General features: G+C 37.5%; 1 protein-coding gene across 2 annotated transcripts in view; it reads left to right on the top strand.

Moving 5' to 3' along the window:
• Nucleotides 1-20,043, top strand: part of Try10 (trypsin 10) — a 64,402-nt gene extending 44,359 nt beyond the window's left edge. Inside the window, exons 2-7 of one of the 2 annotated variants that reach the window (XM_087658428.1) lie at nt 13,168-13,260; nt 16,263-16,528; nt 17,161-17,320; nt 18,740-18,993; nt 19,442-19,578; nt 19,840-20,043. In XM_087658428.1, the coding sequence (XP_087514554.1) occupies nt 16,489-16,528; nt 17,161-17,320; nt 18,740-18,993; nt 19,442-19,578; nt 19,840-19,989 (741 nt within the window). In that variant the 5' untranslated portion in view covers nt 13,168-13,260; nt 16,263-16,488 and the 3' untranslated portion in view covers nt 19,990-20,043. 2 annotated transcript variants of the gene reach the window in all.
• The last annotated feature ends 535 nt before the right edge of the window (nt 20,044-20,578 follow it).

The raw sequence follows: 20,578 nt of genomic DNA, 5'->3' as shown, positions 1-20,578 counted from the left end.
TAGTCATATGGTAGACTGGCATGCTCTGACAAGAACATTCTGACTGCAATAATATTGTCCCATAGTCTTTTGTAGATCATATACAAGCACATGCACATGCACACATGCACACACACACACACACACACACACACACACACACACACACACCAGATAGCAGGTACTTTTACCTCATCTTCAAATATGAAGAATCCATATCTCTGATAGAAAGTGACTTTCACCAGTAGTTGCTTGAGAAAAAAATGTAGAGATGATGTCATAAAAACAGACTTTATTTCCCATCATATTGCTATAGAGTAGTTCTTGTGACTCTCTAGTATAGACAACTTAAGAACAATTTTTCTTCTTAAGCTCACAGGTAAGTATAGTCTTCATCCCTCATCAAGGAAAATTCTGTTTGCCATAGACAGTGACTACTACATTAAAACACAACCAATCAAAATACATAGGTGTGGAGCCCACTCTCAGTGGACATATCTAGAAAACATTCCCATATGAGAGAACATTGCATAGGAGGGCATGGGAAAGCTGTAAGGACCAAAGGATTAGGAAGTTGGCTGTGAGATTACCTCTTTTAGTATTGTTAATGTTTCATTTGAGACTGTCCAAGTGTGAGTTGAACAAATATTACCCAAATGGAGCTGCCAAAATAGGTGAGAAAATACTCATCAGGATTCAAGCCTATACAAATAAGTATGGGTAACTGAGGAAAATTGAAAGTGATAAAGTTGGTTTTCCCCAGGAAGGAAGACACCAACAAATCCCTTGGTTTTCCAGTGCTAAATATCTAGTCCTGAAAACATACATAAAAATATCTTTATACAGGTGAAGTAGATTATATTCAGAAACATGCACATATATGCATATATTTGCATATCCATTTTACATATATGCATGTAATAACAATTAAGGAAGGGCCATAAATTTTAAGGGAATGCAAATGGAGAAATTTTGTAATTATAATCTCAAAAATAATTATTAATTTTAACAATTGATATGGTCATATACCAATAAAACATTAAAGATACCAACAGAAATTTTATGCATATGATGGTTTAATCTGCACCAAATTTCTAATGCTATTCTTTGTAGAACTTGATGAAACCAAACTGAAGTTCATATCAATATTGAATGGACAATATGATCATGAGCAGAATATAAAGTGCAGATATCACAGTGTCTATCCAAATTACTGTATAGAGTAATTGTAACAAAAAACACCACAGCACTAAGAAAGCCACATAGGTACAGCTACCTGATCTTAAAAGATACCCCAAACCGACACTTTAGGGAAAATAGTTTCTTCTGCAAATATTGCTGAGAAAAGTATATATAAGTACACTTACCTGAGTAAGAATGCAAACAGTTGAATAAAAAGAAGAAAGGGTTGTAAGATAATAAAATCAGAATTGATAAAAAAGATAAAAATATTGGAAAAATCTAACCTGAAATTTTGTAAAGGAAAAAGAAATAAGTAAAATACAAAGCTCTGTGAGAATTTTCACTAACGAAATGTATCAAAGAGAGGACAGGCATCTGGGCTTGAAAAAAAAAGTGAAGAAATTACAAAAACCCAACAAGGACAAAAATAACATAAGGAGCAATGATTGAAATTTCATACGCTTTCCTATGAAAAGAAAATATCATCAAATAAAGATGATATTGGGCATAGAAATAGACATCTAGACATAAAAACATTTTCAAAAGATGTACAACAAAGACACATGCTCCACTATGTTCATGGCAGCCTTATTTATAATAGCCAGAAGCTGGAAAGAACCCAGATACTCTTCAACAGAGGAATGGATACAGAAAATGTGGTACATCTACACAATGGAATACTACTCAGCTATCAAAAACAATGACTTCATGAAATTTATAGGCAAATGGAATGATGTAGAAAATATCATCCTGAGTGAGGTTACTCAATCACAGAAAAACACACTTGGTATGCACTCATTGATAAGTGGATATTAGCCCAAAAGCTCGAATATGCAAGATGCAATCCATAGACCACAGGAAGCTCAAGAAGAAGGATGACCAAAATATGCATGTTCCCACTCCTTCTTAAAAGGGGGAAAACATCCACAGGAGGGGGTATGGAAGCAAAGTTTAGAGCAGTGACTAAAGGAATGGGCATTCAGAGCCTGCCCCACATGTGGGCCTTATATATTCAGTCACCAAAACTAGATAAGATTGATGAAGCTAAAAAATGAATGTTGAAAGGGATCAGATATAGATCTCTCCTGAGAGACACATCCAGAACATGTCCAATACAGAGGTCAATGCTAGCAGCAAACCACCGAACTGAGAATAGGACTCCCTTGGGGAGAATTAGAGGAAGTATTGAAATCGTTGAAGGAGCTAGCAACCCCATAAAAACAACAATGCCAACCAACCATAGCTTCCCAACCACTGACCCAGGACTCCAACTGCATATGTAGCGGAGAATGGCCTTGTTGGGGCACCAGTGGAAGGGGAAGTCCTTGGTCCTGCCAAGGATGGACCCCCAGTGCAGGGGATTATGGGGGCAATAAAGGGGATGTATAGGAATACCCATATGGGGGAGGGGTAAGGGAGGGAATGGGGTCTTATGGACAGGAAACCAGGAAGGGGAATAACGTTTGAAATGTTTAAGTAAAGAAATATATCTAATAAACAAATAAAAAAAGATGTACAATAAATTTCTCAGAGTTAGGCAAATGCCAGTGTCCAGCCTCAGTGTGAGGATGGTCCTGAGAAAGGGAGAATGAATGGGAGTGGGCTGATTCAACAATAACAGGAGTCAGTAGTTGATGTAAGCTGTCAGTTAACGTACTCTCTCTTTGCCTGAGGATTCTCATCATCCTTCCTTCTTCTTTATTTTTCCTTCTTCCTTTTCATTTTTCTTCTCCCTTCCCATTCTTTGCCATCTCCATTTTCATTCTTTTGCCTTCTCCCTTCTCATTCTTTTTTACTTCTCCCCTTACATTATTCTTCCTTTGCTTTCCTTCTTATTCTTTTGCTTTCTCCAACCAGAGAACCTCAACCCAGTCTTTATTTACTAAAGCTACACCATCACCATTGATCACTGTCAATAATATTTTAGAAATTCTTGAATTTACATAAATGTTATAAATCCAGGATTGTTAGTTCCAACCCCTCCTTTCTTAAAACAGAAACTAAACACAAAGCAAAAGCAGTTTTCTTATACTTTTTATATAGTCTCTTCTTCATGGGTATAGCTAGTATGGTTTCCTGCTATAGCAGACAGCAGTATTTAGTAACTGTTTTCATGTAAGAAAAGAAAGGTGACAGACTACTAAGGTTAAAATAATTTCTTACAGTTTTAACATTTATGAAAGTAAAGAAGCTAGCTCTCTAATATCTCTCTAGGCATTGCCATCTCCAATTATTCAGGTAGCCAGGACAATGAAGCACTAGCTTTTTATATGCTTATACATCATCTTTTAATTCTTTAATCTTTATTTCATCATCTTAGCAACTCCATAGACTCATGCACTTTCCTTCTAATACTATTTATTTGTAAATCATACATGATCCTTTCTTCTATAAAACAAACCCTTCTATCTTTTGCTTGTTTTCTATAGATTACTCAATCTTTTCGTATCTATGACTTTTCTTCTTGATAACTTTAACTCGCTATCCTTTACACTGGCTAATTAAAGCAGCAGACATTGGAATAGAAGGGACATGTATCTCCTCATAATTCTAAATTCAAGACTAAGCTTCTCAACGAACTATTTCTATAAAGGACCATGTAGGATTTTGTGCCGTCTGTGATTATGTAATCTATATCCTTGACACAACTGTCAAAGAAAATGTAAAACACAGAAAACTCCTAACCCAAAACCTCCAGGAAATTCAGGACACAATGAGAAGATCAAACCTAAGGATAATAGATATAGAAGAGATGGAAGATTCCCAACTTAAAGGGCCAGTAAATATCTTCAACAAAATTATAGAAGAAAAATTCCCTAACCTAAAGAGAGAGATGCCCATAAACATACAAGAAGCCTACAGAACTCCAAATAGATTGGACCAGAAAAGAAATTCCTCCTGTCACATAATAGTCAAAATACCAAATACACAAAACAAAGAAAGAATATTAAAAGCAGTAAGGGGAAAAGGTCAAGTAATGTATAGATACCCTGTATGTCTGTAGACTTATCAGAATTATACCAGACTTCTCACCAGAGACTATGAAAGCAAAAAGATCCTGGGCAGATGTCAGACAGACTCTAAGAGAACACAAATGTCAGCCCAGGTTACTATATCCAGCAAAACTCTCAATTAACATAGACGGAGAAATCAAGATATTCCATGACAAAACCAAATTTACACAATAGCTTTCCCATGTTCCTAAAGGCCAAGTGGAAGGCGTGTTTCTAATCCTCCACAGCTTCATGACGACCTCCATTCCTCATTCCCAAGAACAACATCTGTTTCATTTATCATGGAGTGATTATCTCTGAGTAATGGGGGAAGTATATTTCTGAAAAAGAAAGATTGAAAGTAAAATAAAAGAGGCCGCAGATCAGCTTCAGGGCAACAGCAACTATTAGCACAAGTTGGGATCAGGGGATCAAAGGCTTGGCAATGCTCCAGGGGCAGGAACTCTGCCACATCTACTGTATGTAGCCATGCAGGGAAATATTAACCAGATATAGGAGAAAATTGTTTTATCAAACAGACAAGACTGGAAAATTATCTCTCTTTAACATATTATAACATAAATACAAGATATACAGAAAACAGGGTATCTATTGAAGATAGCAAAACAGAACCACCAAATCACAAAGAAAGATAGGCCCATCCGACAACAATAGTTATCAATTGAAACTTTCAAAGAAAGAATGTATTAGAAATTTTGAAAAACAAAACATCACAGTCCAGACTACTTTACCCCAAAATGCATTTATTTATAATTGATTGTAAGAACCCCTAGAACAGTAGTTCTCAATCTTCCTTATGGTGTGGCCCTTTATTATAGTCCTTCATGTTGCTATTGTTATGAATTATAATGTAAACATTTGTTTGCCTAGGGTTTATGACCCACAAGTTGAGAATCACTGCTATTAATGCAGTTATCTCTATAAGAGATAGAGCTACAGCTCCATAATGTAATTAGCAGCAGCCTGATGAACACTCGTAATTATTGTAGACATCGACTAGGGCCAAATAAATACTTGACAGAAGGAATTACACTGAGCCACTTTGAAACAAAGGTACAGATTTTGATTAAAGATGTCTTAATATAGGTTTAAGATTAGGGTTAGAATAAAGAAGAACACTCAAGGGGAAAACAAGACATACTGAGTGTGCAGAACTTTCCAGGACGCAATGGCAGTTACAAATGGAAAATCTTAGTATATTCTTCTACGTTTCATCCTGGAATAGACTGTAAACATATTTTTATTTGATGTAGAATTAAGATAATTAAAAGGTTGAGGACACTCAGGTTTATCAAAATGCATCTTTTTTTTTTCAGTCCTTTTTTTTTAATTTATTTTATTTTATTTTATTTTTTATTAACTTGAGTATTTCTTATATACATTTCGAGTGTTATTCCCTTTCCCGGTTTCCGGGCAAACATCCCCCTCCCCCCTCCCCTTCCTTATGGGTGTTCCCCTCCCAACCCTCCCCCCATTGCCGCCCTCCCCCCATAGACTAGTTCACTGGGGGTTCAGTCTTAGCAGGACCCAGGGCTTCCCCTTCCACTGGTGCTCTTACTAGGATATTCATTGCTACCTATGGGGTCAGAGTCCAGGGTCAGTCCATGTATAGTCTTTAGGTAGTGGCTTAGTCCCTGGAAGCTCTGGTTGCTTGGCATTGTTGTACTTTTGGGGTCTCGAGCCCCTTCAAGCTCTTTCAGTTCTTTCTCTGATTCCTTCAATAGGGGACCTATTCTCAGTTCAGTGGTTTGCTGCTGGCATTCGCCTCTATATTTGCTGTATTCTGGCTGTGTCTCTCAGGAGCGATCTACATCCGGCTCCTGTCGGTCTGCACTTCTTTGCTTCATCCATCTTGTCTGATTGGGTGGCTGTATATGTATGGGCCACATGTGGGGCAGGCTCTGAATGGGTGTTCCTTCAGTCTCTGTTTTAATCTTTGCCTCTCCCTTCCCTGCCAAGGGTATTCTTTTTCCTCATTTAAAGAAGGAGTGAAGCATTCACATTTTGATCATCCGTCTTGAGTTTCATTTGTTCTAGGGATCTAGGGTAATTCAAGCATTTGGGCTAATAGCCACTTATCAATGAGTGCATACCATGTATGTCTTTCTGTGATTGGGTTAGCTCACTCAGGATGATATTTTCCAGTTCCAACCATTTGCCTACGAATTTCATAAACTCGTTGTTTTTGATAGCTGAGTAATATTCCATTGTGTAGATGTACCACATTTTCTGTATCCATTCCTCTGTTGAAGGGCATCTGGGTTCTTTCCATTTTCTGGCTATTATAAATAAGGCTGCGATGAACATAGTGGAGCACGTGTCTCTTTTATATGTTGAGGCATCTTTTGGGTATATGCCCAAGAGAGGTATAGCTTGATCCTCAGGCAGTTCAATGTCCAATTTTCTGAGGAACCTCCAGACTGATTTCCAGAATGGTTTTACCAGTCTGCAATCCCACCAACAATGGAGGAGTGTTCCTCTTTCTCCACATCCTCGCCAGCATCTGCTGTCACCTGAGTTTTTGATCTTAGCCAATCGCACTGGTGTGAGGTGAAATCTCAGGGTTGTTTTGATTTGCATTTCCCTTATGACTAAAGATGTTGAACATTTCTTTAGGTGTTTCTCAGCCATTCGGCATTCCTCAGCTGTGAATTCTTTGTTTAGCTCTGAACCCCATTTTTTAATAGGGTTATTTGTTTCCCTGCGGTCTAACTTCTTGAGTTCTTTGTATATTTTGGATATAAGGCCTCTATCTGTTGTAGGATTGGTAAAGATCTTTTCCCAATCTGTTGGTTGCCGTTTTGTCCTAACCACAGTGTCCTTTGCCTTACAGAAGCTTTGCAGTTTTATGAGATCCCATTTGTCGATTCTTGATCTTAGAGCATAAGCCATTGGTGTTTTGTTCAGGAAATTTTTTCCAGTGCCCATGTGTTCCAGATGCTTCCCTAGTTTTTCTTCTATTAGTTTGAGTGTGTCTGGTTTGATGTGGAGGTCCTTGATCCACTTGGACTTAAGCTTTGTACAGGGTGATAAGCATGGATCGATCTGCATTCTTCTACATGTTGCCCTCCAGTTGAACCAGCACCATTTGCTGAAAATGCTATCTTTTTTCCATTGAATGGTTTTGGCGCCTTTGTCAAAAATCAGGTGCCCATAGGTGTGTGGGTTCATTTCTGGGTGTTCAATTCTGTTCCATTCGTCTATCTGTCTGCCTCTGTACCAATACCATGCAGTTTTTAATCACTATTGCTCTGTAATATTGCTTGAGTTCAGGGATAGTGATTCCCCCTGATGTCCTTTTATTGTTGAGAATAGTTTTAGCTATCCTGGGTTTTTTGTTATTCCAGATGAATTTGCAAATTGTTCTGTCTAACTCTTTGAAGAATTGGATTGGTATTTTGATGGGGATTGCATTGAATCTGTAGATTGCTTTTGGTAAAATGGCCATTTTTACTATATTAATCCTAGCATGCCTGGAAGAGTTTCACATCCCTGGATTTGACAACTCAGTGTTGTCATCTCTTCATGCTGTTTCTCATTTATTTGCCCCAGGGCTCATTCCTAAGTAGAAGTTCTGTCATATTGCCATGTCTGTCAGGTTTTCAGACTCTTCAAATAGTTTCATCTTCTACAATTATGTTTGTGTGTGTGGTATTCAGAAAGAGTGATTTGGATGGATTCCATTTTAACAGAGAAATTAACTAAAATTGGCATGCTGCCACAAGTCCATAGAAAGATATGGAAATTATTTTTGCACATGAGAATGACTGCAGTTGGCAGCTAAATGCACTGTTGACAATCAAACCAGAAGTCTTAATGGGTCCAACTACACACCTGTTTTCTTTCTGGTATTTGTAGTCATAAAAAAACAAAAAAACAAAAACAAAAAATTTTTCCTGATAGTGTCCCATTTCTTGCCACACTGGATAGCTGGGGCCATCCATGGGTAGAAGGAATTTCTCTTCCTGGATCTTGAAGTGCATATTGCTACTGGAATCCTCCTATGTAGTGAAATTTCTTTGAGGTATATTTGGGAGGAAAGGTGAAAGTTTACTGGACTCGCATGACTTTTGTCACATTTAAAGTACTCTCTCTTTCTAAAAGCAGTTTTCATAACTCTGAATGCCTATATACAAGTGGGGAGATATCTCACATTAGTAGCCTATCTGCTTACCTGAAAGCCCTAAAGGAAAAAGAAGAAATAAGACCTCAAAAGATTACATGACAATATATAACCAAATTCAGGTCTGGAATCAGCAAAATAGAAAAAAAAAAGAAAAACATACAGGATCAATGAAACAAAGACATGGTTCTTGGCCAAATTATTTAATAGATGGGTCAAGGTGAACAAAATAAACAAATTAGAGATGAGGGCAAAACAACAGACATCAAATAAATCAAGGGAATCAAATATATTTATCAGATATTGACAGAACATTTCTCCCTATAACAAAAGAATATACTTTTCTCTCAGCACCTAATGATAGATACTTTCTTTAAAACTGGTCATCTAATTGCACAAAAACAAATCACAAAAGACACAAGAATATTGAAATAGTCTGATCCATTCTGTCAGATCAGAAGGGACTAAGGCTGCTCTTCAATAACAACGAAAACAACAAAAGTCCACATACTTGTGGAAGTTGAAGAACTCTCTACTTAATGATAACTTGGGCAGAAAAGAAAAAAAAACAAATTAAAGACTTTCTAGAATTTAAGGAAAACGAGTGCATACCATACCCAAGCTTATAGGTCATAATGAAAACAGTGCTAAGACGAAAATTCATAGCACTAAGTGCTTTCATAAAGAAATTGGAGCGATCCTACACTAGCAACTTAACCGAACACATGCAAGCTCTAGAACAAAAATAATCAAACACACCGAAGAGTAGATGGCAAGAAAAAAAAATCAAATTCAGGGCTGAAATCGACTAGTTAGAAAGAAGGATAACTATACAAAAAGTCAATAAATCTAAGAGATGTTTTTTTGAGAAAATCAACATGATAGATAAACCCCTAGTCAAAGTAACTAAAGGGTACAGAAACAGTATGGAATTAGAAAAACAGAAATTGAAAAACAAAACAAAACAAAAAAACAGATCTTACTACAAAAGCCTATACTCAACAAAGACTAGAAAATCTAGATGAAATGAATGATTTCCAAGACAGATATCATGTACAAAAGTTAAATCAAGATCAGGTAAACTATCTAAACATTCTCATAATCCCTAAAGAAATAGAAGCAGTCATTAAAAGTCTCTCAACCAAGAAAATTCCAGGACCAGATGGTTTAGTGCAGAATTCTACCAGACCTTCAAAGAAGACCTAATACCAAAAATCCTCCAACTATTCTACAACATAGAAACAGAATAAATACTATGTAATTCCTTCTAAAAAGTCTCAGTTACTCTGATACCTAAACCATACAAAGACCCAACAAAGGAAAAGAACATCAGACCAATAGTAGATATGAATATCGATGCAAAAATACTCAATAAATTCTAATAAATGGAATTCACAAACACATCAAAATGGTCATTCACCATGATCAAGGAGCCTTTACCCTAGGGATGCGGGGATGGTTTAATATATGAAAACCAATCACTGTATTTCAGTACATAAACAAACTCAAGGAAAAAAGTCACATGATCATTCCATTAGATGCAGAAAAAGCCATTAACAAAATTCAACACATCTGCATGTTAAAAGGCTTAGAGAGAACAAGAATTCAAGGTCCATCCTCAGCAAATTAAAAGCAATATACTACAAACTAACAGTCAACATCAAATTAAATGAAGAGAATCTTAAAGCAATCCTAGTAAAATCAATGACAATACAAGATTGTGCACTCTCTACCTATTTAGTCAGTATGGTATTCAAAGTTGTAGCTAGAGCAATTAGAAACCATAAGGAGGTCAAAGGATACAAACTGGAATTTAAGAAGGCAAGGTATCACTATTTGCAGACAATATGATAGTATACAAAAGCAACCCAACTCTTTTTTTTTAAGAGAACTGCTACAGTTGATAAACAACTTCTGCAAAGTGGCTGGATATAATATTAACTCAAACAAATTACTAGCCTTTCTTTATACAAAGGATAAATGAGCTGAGAAAGAAATTAGGGAAACAACACCCTTCACAGTTATCACAAATAATATAAAATATCTTGGTGTGACTCTAACCAAGCAAGTTAAAGATCTTTATGATAAGAACTTCATGTTTTATAAAGTGAGAAATCAAAGAAGACCTTAGAAGAAGGAGAGATCTCCCATGCTTATTGATTGATAAGTTTAACATAGTAAAAATGGCCATCTTAACAAAAGTAGTCAGTCTACAGATTCAATGCAATCTCCATAAAAATTCCAACTCAATTCTTCACACAGATGAGAGAGCAGTTCTCAAATTCATACAGAATATAAAAAAATCAGGATAGTGAAAATAATTCTGAACAGGAAAAGAACTTCTATGGGAATCACCATTCCTAACCTCAAGCTCTACTACAGAGCAATAGTGATAAAAACCACATGGTATTGTTATAGAGACAAACAGGTCAGTCAGTTGAATAGAATTGAAGACGCAGAAATAAACCCACACCTATGGACACTTGATCTTTGACAAAAAAAAAGCCAAAATCATACAGTAGAAAAAAAGATAGCATCTTCAACAAGTGTTGCTAGTCTAATTGTCAGTCTGTATGTAAAAAAAGTCAAATTTATCAATTTGTACAAAGATCAAATCCTAGTAAATCAAGGACTGCCACATAAAACCAGATACATTGAATGGAATAGAAAGAAAATGGGAAATGGCCTTGAACACACTGTCACATGGGAATATTTCCTGAACCGATCACCAATGGCTCAGGCTCTAAGATCAACAGTTGACAAATGTGACCTCATGAATCTGAAAAGTTTCAATAAGGCAAAAGACATGGTCAATAGAACAAATCGGCAACCTACAGATTAGGACAAGATCTTCACTAATCCTACCTCCCATAGAGAGCTAATATCCAAATTATTCGAAGAACTGAAATAGTTAGACTGGAACAATCCCTTTCGAAATCAATCTGGTGGTTCCTCCGAAAATTGGAAATAGTTCTATCTAAAGACCCAGTTATATCACTCCTATGCACGCACCCCAAAAATGTTCCACCATATCACAAGGACATGCACTCCATTATCTTCACAGCAGCTTTTTCTGTAATAGTCAGAAGTGGTAAACAACCCAGATGTCCCTCCATCTAAAATGGATATAGAAAATGTGGTTAATTTATACAATGGAGTACTATTCAGGTATTAAAAACAGGGACATCATGAATTTAGCAGGCAACTGAATGGAACTAGAAAATATCATGCTGAGTAAGATAACCCAGATCCAAAAGGACATACATGGTTTATACCCATTCATAAGTGAATATTAGCCAAAATATTCAGAATACCCATGATATCATGCACAGACCAAATGAAGCTTAGTAAGAAGAAAGGTCCAAGTATGGATGCTTCAATCCCACTTAGAAGGGAGAACAACATAATCATAGAGGCAGAGTAAGGGAGAGATCTGGGTAGGAGAGAAGAGTAGGAGAAAAAACGGGAGACAGGATCAGGTATGACGGGAGACAGGATCAGGTATGACGGGAGACAGGATCAGGTATGAGGAGAGATAGGAGTGAGGCCTACAGGGTCAGAAGAATGAATAGAAATGTGCATGTGTGAGGTGAAGTATGAAGGAACCTCTAGAAAGTCCCCAGACACCAGGGATGTGGAAGGCTCCAAGGACGCAATAAGGATGTCCTTATCTTAAATGCCCAACATTGGAAAATGGAACTTGAAGAGACCACCTCCAGCAAAAAGAAATGGCCCCCAGTGGAGGGATGGGGCCACCCATCCATCTCAAAAAATTTGACCCAGAATTGTTCCTGTCTAAAGGAAATATAGGAAGAAAAATGGAGCAGAGACTGAAGGAAAGGCCATCCAGCGACCACTCCAACTTGGGATTCACTCCATGTGCCGATACCAAACCCAAACACTATTGCTGATGCCATGTTGTGCTTGAAGACAGGAACCCATGGCTGTCGTCTGAGATGCTCTATGAGCACCTGACTGAGCCAGATAGATACTTACAGACAACTATTGGACCCAGGTCAGAGATATGGAAGAGTTAAAGGACGGACTGAAGGAGGTGAAGGGGATTGCAACCCCATAGGAAGAACAACAGAATCAAGTTATTGGAACCCTCAGAGCCCCCAAAGACTAAGCCACTAACCAATGAGAATAATACAATGGGCTGCTTTGTAGCCCTGGCTACATACACAGCAGAGGACTGACTTGTCTGGTCTCAGTAGGAAAGGATGGGCTTAAGCCCAAGTTTTGTGTGGAAACTTGATGCCCTAGGGAAAAGGGATGCTGGTGGGGGTGATGTAATAGTGATAGTTGTTGTATGGGGATCACTCTCTCAGAGGTGGGCAGATGGGGTGAAGAACTCTGGGACGGAGGACCAGAAAGGGGGCAACTTTTGGAATATAAATAAAATAATTTAATGGAAAAAAAACTAGAAATGTCATTTTTCAGAAAATGACTATATATCAACATACAAAATATATGTAATAAATTATTATTATGAGTTTAGAAAAAGTGTTAATAAAATCAGCATTCAAAAGTAAAACAAAACAGTGAATAATATTTTGTATTAATCAATTTATATCTCCATGTGGCCTTCTCTAATCTATTGTTGATTTACCTAGTGACACTACATTAGAGAAAACTGACTTTTCCTTTTCAAGGTATCAGTTGCAAATACTTTCTTTCATAAGGGTATGTCCTTGTGTCCACTTTTCCCTCTCAGTGCTGAGACCTTGTCTCTCATGAATAGTATAGGTTAAAGTCTCTCTGAGGTCGTGTCTGAATTATTCCTGTTGCATCTTGAATTTACTGTTACCTTGGCATCATACACCACCTCTGACATTAAAATATTTTTTTGCATCCTCTTACACATAGATCTGTGAGCCTTGAGATGAGAGGTTTGATGAAGACCTGCCATTTTGGGATGAGAGCTCCAAACTTTTCTCTCACTCTCAAAATTGTCCACTTGTAAGTATCCATGGTAATTGTTATATATTGTAAGAAGATTCTCTGATGAAAGATTTTTTCATGTTCTGCTCTGTGGATATAGCAATATGTCATAGAAAGTAATTTTGTTACTATCTTCATATAGCTGAATTATAATATTAGGTTTTCCATGGGTCTATAAATTATCTCAATTCTAGGAGAGTCTAGTACTGTAAAGAATGGGTTTCTCCTCATGGATTGGACTAGTCAGGATCTCTAAGGAAACAGACATGACAGAATGAATAAATACATATTAAAAGGGATTTTTGAGTGGCTTACAGTCTGTGTTCCAGGTAGTCCAACAATGACTGTCTGCAAAAACAATGACCAAGAATCTTGTAGTGGTTTAGTCAATGAGTTTTGCTGTTACAGCATTCCAAATTCATCCTAGAGAATTCTGAGAGAGCTGATAGTTTTACATAGATTTGGATTCTCAGAAAGCAGGTTACAATACCAGCAAATCAATCTCTCTAGATATTTTAGGATAGGCAAACTTGCCAGTGATTATGAGGGAAAGCAGGCAAAAAGCCAAGTATATGTTCTATTAAATAGTCTGCTACTACATGGTGTGGCCAAGATCTGAGGTTGGTTTTCCAAAATATTCAATCAGGAAAATCACTCAGTGGCATACCCAGCCATGGAAGAATCTTCAGTTTCACCATCTCAGCTAGGAACCCAAATGGTTATTGATAATTTAAAACATAGAGAATTCTCATATGACTTTATATTAGAACAAAATCCCTGAATTAATAAATTCTCCATATGGGCCTATGAGGGACATGAAAATTACAAGTATGTCTGCATTCAATTTGAAGAGCAGAAAGCGGGATACAAAGGCTCAAATTATGTATAGCCTGTTTTAGGATCACACACTTTGACTAAATTGACATTTTCCTAAGAGGAAGACACAAAGAGCATTCACTACACAGAATGGATTATTGCATTTCATAATCAGAAAGCATGTTTTATTAGAAACCATGAAAACTGTGATATGAAATAAATAGTAGGTAGAGGATAAAATAGTGATAGAGGAGTTGAGATTAAAAAAGGACAAGTCTTAGGCTTACAAAAGGATATTATAGAATAGTAACAGACACAAGAGAAGAGGAATGGATGACTAAGAGATGTTCTGAAAAAATTGAGTGTACTTTAAATATGAAAAAAGCCCATAGAGGTTGTTTTCATATTTAAACTGTCCCTTCTATACATAGATGGCCACATTTTGCCATTATGGCAAGAAATAGTGCACTATCTATAAGAGAAATGGAAATTTCCACTTCCATGTTCTTCCACGAAGAGAAATGTCAAAAGGAAAATGGGTGTATAATTTGTCCCATTGGGACCTCTGGTTTGATTGTCAGCGTAAATTTAGCTGCCACCTGCACCCAGTCCCACATGCTCCAATTATTTCCATATCCTCCTATGGCCTTCAGGCAGCATGCCAGCTTTAGATAATTTCTCTGGTAAAGAGGAATCCATCCAAATCAATCTTTTCTGAACCTCACACTAACATGATTGTGAGAAATGAAAGCATGTGAACAGTCTGAAAAACCTGAAAGCCATGGAAATATGACAGACGGTCCACTTAAGAATGATCCCAGGAGCAAATAAATGAAAGATACCGTGGAGAGATAAGAACTCTGAGTAGCTGTTCAGTGGTGTGCAGCTCACATAGTCATGGCAGTAATATGACCATAAAGTGTCCTATGAGGCACATGCTAGCATTTTCCTCTTGTAGTTTCTTCTGATTTCCAATTTTTCCAGCCTTCAATCAGTTTCTCTCCCCAAACTCAATTGCCACAATTTTATCTAAACTTGTCCCTTATTTTCAAAGAACTCGATGATTATCTTACCTCCAATGTACTTTTTCCCATATTTGGTGTCAGTGGAGATAAAATCATTAGATAGGAATGATTCTCCAGTTGAGTGCTGTGAATAGGCACAAGCTGACCCACAGTCAGGTACTGTCCTTATATGGAAGGCTTGTGCCATACTAAAATGAAACCCAAATCTTACTGACCAAAGCCTTATATTGTACTCTCTCTCTCTCTTTCTCTCTCTCTCTATATAATATATATATATATATGTATATGGGTATATGTGTGTGTATATATGTATATATGTATGTGTATATATGTACATATGTGTACATATGCATGTATATATGTATGCATATGTATATATGCATGTACATATATACATATATATGAAATATTCATAATTCTTCCATTTCCACATATACCAGATTTTTGTTCAGAAGTTAAGTTGAACATTGCCCAAACTCTGTTTTTCAAGCTTAGTATTGACTTCTAGCACAGATTATTTGATCTAGAATACAGGGTAGTTATTTTTAATAAAAATACACTGAGCACCATTGATATTCTTTAAGATTATCATGGTATATGCAGTATTGTGTATATACTCTCAAAGTTCCTGATTAGCATCATATTACATGAGAATGAGAGTCAAATATCCAGGAATGAATGCAGAACTTGACTTTTGTATTCATGTAACTCTCTCCTATACAACAAAGCAACATATTTCCTATTTCAATTTTACACATACTCTGCCACCCATGTTCGAACCTCAAGAGCCTGGTTAGAAAGCATACAATTGAAAAGCCCACACATTTTAGGAACTCTATACTGCCTTACCTAGCATCATTGATGTTTCAGTGCTGGTCCATAGAGCTCCTAAATTTCTACATTTTATTAAGTAGAGTGGCTAAAATCAGAGTAAAAATTCAAGGAATGACTGATAGACTCTTTTTGCTGGTGTTGTTCAAAGAACTCCCACTATCTACCAGAATCTGGCTTTCTTCACAAATACTGAATATTTTCTTCAAAGTTACTAAAAGCAATTTACACTCATCAAGGGATCTAAGAATCCCATAGGGTAATTGCTCTCTAACACTCACGAATTTATTCTATTAAAGCAGAGTACTATAGACAAAGGCTAGACTACCACCGTTTCTCTCTTTCTAGCATCCTTTCAAGAATCAGCTGTTTCCGCTCCATCTTCCCTGAGAATAAAAGTTTCCTTGACACCTGAAATCCAAAACGAAGTGATGTAAGAATGTAGGAGAAGGAAAATACAGCTGCGTTTGCTCAGGAAGTATCAATGATATCCCACCCCCACCTTGAGAGGCAGAGTTCTTCCTCAAGGATATAAAGGTCTGCTCTCGTTCAATGTTCATTACCTTCTTCCACCATGAATGCTGTCCTGATCCTGGTTCTTGTGGGAGCTGCTGGTGAGTTTCATGCCTTCTATAGTCCAGGTTTCCTAATGAATTAAAAACATGGGCTCATTCTTCATAATTGTCTCTGCTACCTTAACTCTGATGTTCATATTTTTTTATCCAGCATCTTATTTTTTATTTTTATAATCTCTCAAACTTTACATTGCATCAACCACTGTCAATACACTCTCTATGAAATCTTTTGTTTAAACCAGGGCCTTAATTATAGAGGCTGAAATGGAGGCCAGGGGGTGCATAGAGTGAATCAGAATGCAATTTCCTCAGCAGCAATCAATCTGGATTCCAAAAGAATAGTTATTGATGAATTTCAGAGAAACAAGCAATGGGGTAGACATCTATGTTATTGTAACTGGATCCCACATAATGCATTCTTTTGTCAACTTTTTTATTTTTCATGGAACTGTGAAGAGTGATGGGATCACTAGCATTTAGTTACTTGTTTTGCATCCCTTTACTCAGGCACACATCAAATCCCGTGTTGCCTACTGGGGATTCTGTTCTTCTTTCTCTTAGTCAATCTATTCAGAAAGTAATACTAAAAAAGTAGGAGGGTGATACGGAATTGAGCAATCTACCCTTCAACATCTTTGATGAATTTGATTCCCCTTTATATCTCCCCCTAGTTGCTTTCCCTGCTGCTGATGATGACAAGATTGTTGGAGGATATACCTGCCAGGAGAACTCTGTCCCCTACCAGGTGTCCCTGAACTCTGGCTACCATTTCTGTGGAGGCTCCCTCATTAATGAACAATGGGTGGTGTCTGCAGCTCACTGCTACAAAACGTGAGTGATAGTTAACTGAGAACAGTGCCACCAGACGGGGCACCAGGCATCTGTATGGGCAAGTAGTAGAGATGGAGGGGAAAGTGAATCTCATGAAGGAGAGAAGATTCTGACAGAAGCTCATATTCACAACCTTTGTATGAACACTGACTCATAATGGGATGTTTTACCATCACACACACACACACACACACACACACACACACACGCACACGCACGCCTACTAAACAGCAAACAAATATGAAATAGAGGAGCTGGCAAAGATTTTCACAACTGTTACCTGTGTCTTATAGCAATAAATAGCACCAGAGTTTTCAAAATACAGTTGAAGATGGCTTTATTATTCATTTTCTTCACCTGTTGTTTTTATACTCAATTGTGTGATGAGTAATACTGTCCCCAAAATAATGGACGCTCAAGCCTTTATGTGGGAGAATATATATATATATATATATATATATATATATATATATATATCTGCAATTATTAAGGCATGGAAAGTACAGCCTCATATTCTAGATTGTGAGCCATTATGTTTGGAGTTGTGATCGGGAGAATGAACCTCTCAATCTCATATGTGTGAACTGTGAAAGTTCACAAATTGACCCCTTTTTTGGAAATTTAACAGTACAGCTCTCATTTAAAAAACAAATGAGCATTAAAAGCGATTTTTTTAAAAAAACAAAACCCCAATTGTTTGACTATACTAAAGAAGATTCTGGAGCCAGATGCTGGTGTAAAAGCCTACCATCTGAGAGAGGAACTGAAAGCACCCAGCTGACCTTACTTCACAATCAACACTCCAAAAAGAAGTTCTTCTAAACACTCTCAAAACCCCATTCAAACTCTAGGCCACTCCCTTCTACTTCCTGTATGTACCTCTATCTGTCCTCCCGACTCTGTCTGACTCTCTTTTTTTACCCCCCTAGTTTGCTTGTTCTGCCACTTGACCTATGTTTGACATTATTTAATTATGGTTACTATAAACAGAAAACTCTGAGATTGAAGGTGGATGGATGTTTGAGATGAGCATGCCACAAGTAGAGTCAAGATTTTCCAGTGAATTAATCAATTTTTGGATTTACATTGTGACCAAATATCCTGCAACACAAAGTTTCTGTGTATACTTAATAATGAAACAGTGGATGGAAAGTTTCAAATAACCTTAGTTTCATATCCTATTTCAGGGTAGTATATTAGAATAAAGTCTACATGTAGTCCTTACCTCATCACCTGTACAACATCACTCTCAAAAAAAAAAAAAAAGAATGGAGACTGTGACAAGAAAAAAACTATTCACTATTCATATTTATCACATGATGAAATCTTCACAGTCACAAAAGAGTGAGGGGCTTGAAAAAGTTGTGATATATTGAGTCATAAATAAAAAGACTGTAACATGCCTTCTCTTCCCAACAGCCGCATCCAAGTGAGACTGGGAGAGCACAACATCAATGTCCTTGAGGGCAATGAGCAGTTTGTCAATGCTGCCAAGATCATCAAGCACCCTAACTTCATTAGGAAGACCCTGAACAATGACATCATGCTGATCAAGCTCTCTTCCCCTGTGAAACTCAATTCCCGAGTGGCCACTGTGGCTCTGCCCAGCTCCTGTGCACCTGCAGGCACTCAGTGCCTCATTTCTGGCTGGGGCAACACGCTCAGCTTCGGTGGTGAGTAGGACTTGTCACCTTCTCTCTCTCTCTCTCTCTCTCTCTCTCTCTCTCTCTCTCTCTCTCTCTCTCTGTGTGTGTGTGTGTGTGTGTGTGTGTGTGTGTGTAGGTTTGAATGTTCTGTAATCAGCTCTATTCCTGAAATTATGCCAACTGGCTTTTAAGTGGTAAATATATTAGACATGCAGTGTAAACTTAGGCCTGCAGGAAAACCTAGAGAAATTTGTACGACCAATGAACTGATCCTGAGAATCTGGTCAGCCACATGCAGAATGTACTATTATTTGTTTTTTAGGAAGGATATCACCAGTGAATATTCTCCAGTCCCAAAGTCATTCTTTTTAAGTGGAATTTAGTGTTAGAGGAAACAGTCTATTGCTTGCCAGCTGGTTCAACACTGGACTGTTTTCTTGATACATAAGTCTTCATTCTTTTCCTTTCCTCACAGTCAATGAACCAGACCTGCTCCAGTGCCTGGATGCCCCACTGCTGCCGCAGGCTGACTGTGAGGCCTCCTACCCTGGAAAGATCACTGATAACATGGTCTGTGCTGGCTTCCTAGAGGGAGGCAAGGATTCCTGCCAGGTGATTGCCACCCTTCACTTATACAGACCTCTGTTGTTCTGGGAGTGGGGATTCAAAACCTAGTGGTATGAGACAAAAATGTGCTGTGGGTAGTATGGTGAATGAAGAGTAAACAGATCTCCTTTGGATTTCAATACATTAGTGAGGATAGGAGAGGGGCTATGGGGGGAGGAATGGAAATATGAGAATAAACAGATATTGAGATTATTATATGAAGCCCTATTTTACATGCTTTTTCTAATACACTGTGTTCTTTCCTAGGGTGACTCTGGTGGCCCTGTGGTCTGCAATGGAGAGCTCCAAGGCATTGTCTCCTGGGGCTATGGCTGTGCCCTGCCAGATAACCCTGGTGTGTACACCAAGGTCTGCAACTATGTGGACTGGATTCAGGACACAATTGCTGCCAACTAGAGATTGCAATCCCTCTGTAGTCACTAGATCAATAAAATGAAATATTCTTAATCACTTTTGTTTCTGCCTGATATTCTTAGCCCTTTGGCTTTAAAACAATCTTCGATTTGAGTTCATATGTGCCTTCGAGTTAGTGTTCTGAAGAGCTTCTTATAGCTCAAAATAAAGTTGTGTGTAACAGCAAAATGTGAAGAGACAATACTCAAAGGACAACTGTTAAAAGGACCGGTGCTCTAGCATATTTAGCATGTAGGACACGATTGCAGATTGAAGAGTTTCTAACTGGATTGGCTCCTATGTTTCTTTTTCGGTAGTGGGAATTGTGCCTCCCTGCACCAAAGAAGCTAGGACTTAGGGGTCAATGCTCTATGTAGGCAACTGCTGCTCCATTTTCTATGAATTTTGTGCATTTTCTTCAGCAACAATGACTTTCTATTGATTCAGGAAGAGGAAAGTAGAATTTTGGCAATAGTATTGGCTGTTTTTTTAATATCTCTGGTTTAAAGAGTGAAGAAAACCCACAAATTTGTTTGGGAAAATGAAGACCATGTGTATCAATATATTTTGTGAAAAACAGACTTTTCAGTAA

The sequence above is a fragment of the Rattus norvegicus genome, chromosome 4 (assembly GCF_021556685.1).
Source record: "Rattus norvegicus strain SHRSP/BbbUtx chromosome 4, alternate assembly SHRSP_T2T, whole genome shotgun sequence".
Classification (NCBI taxonomy): domain Eukaryota; kingdom Metazoa; phylum Chordata; class Mammalia; order Rodentia; family Muridae; genus Rattus; species Rattus norvegicus.
The sequence above is the reverse complement of the archived record's forward strand: the minus strand, read 5'-3'. Positions and strand labels throughout refer to the sequence as shown.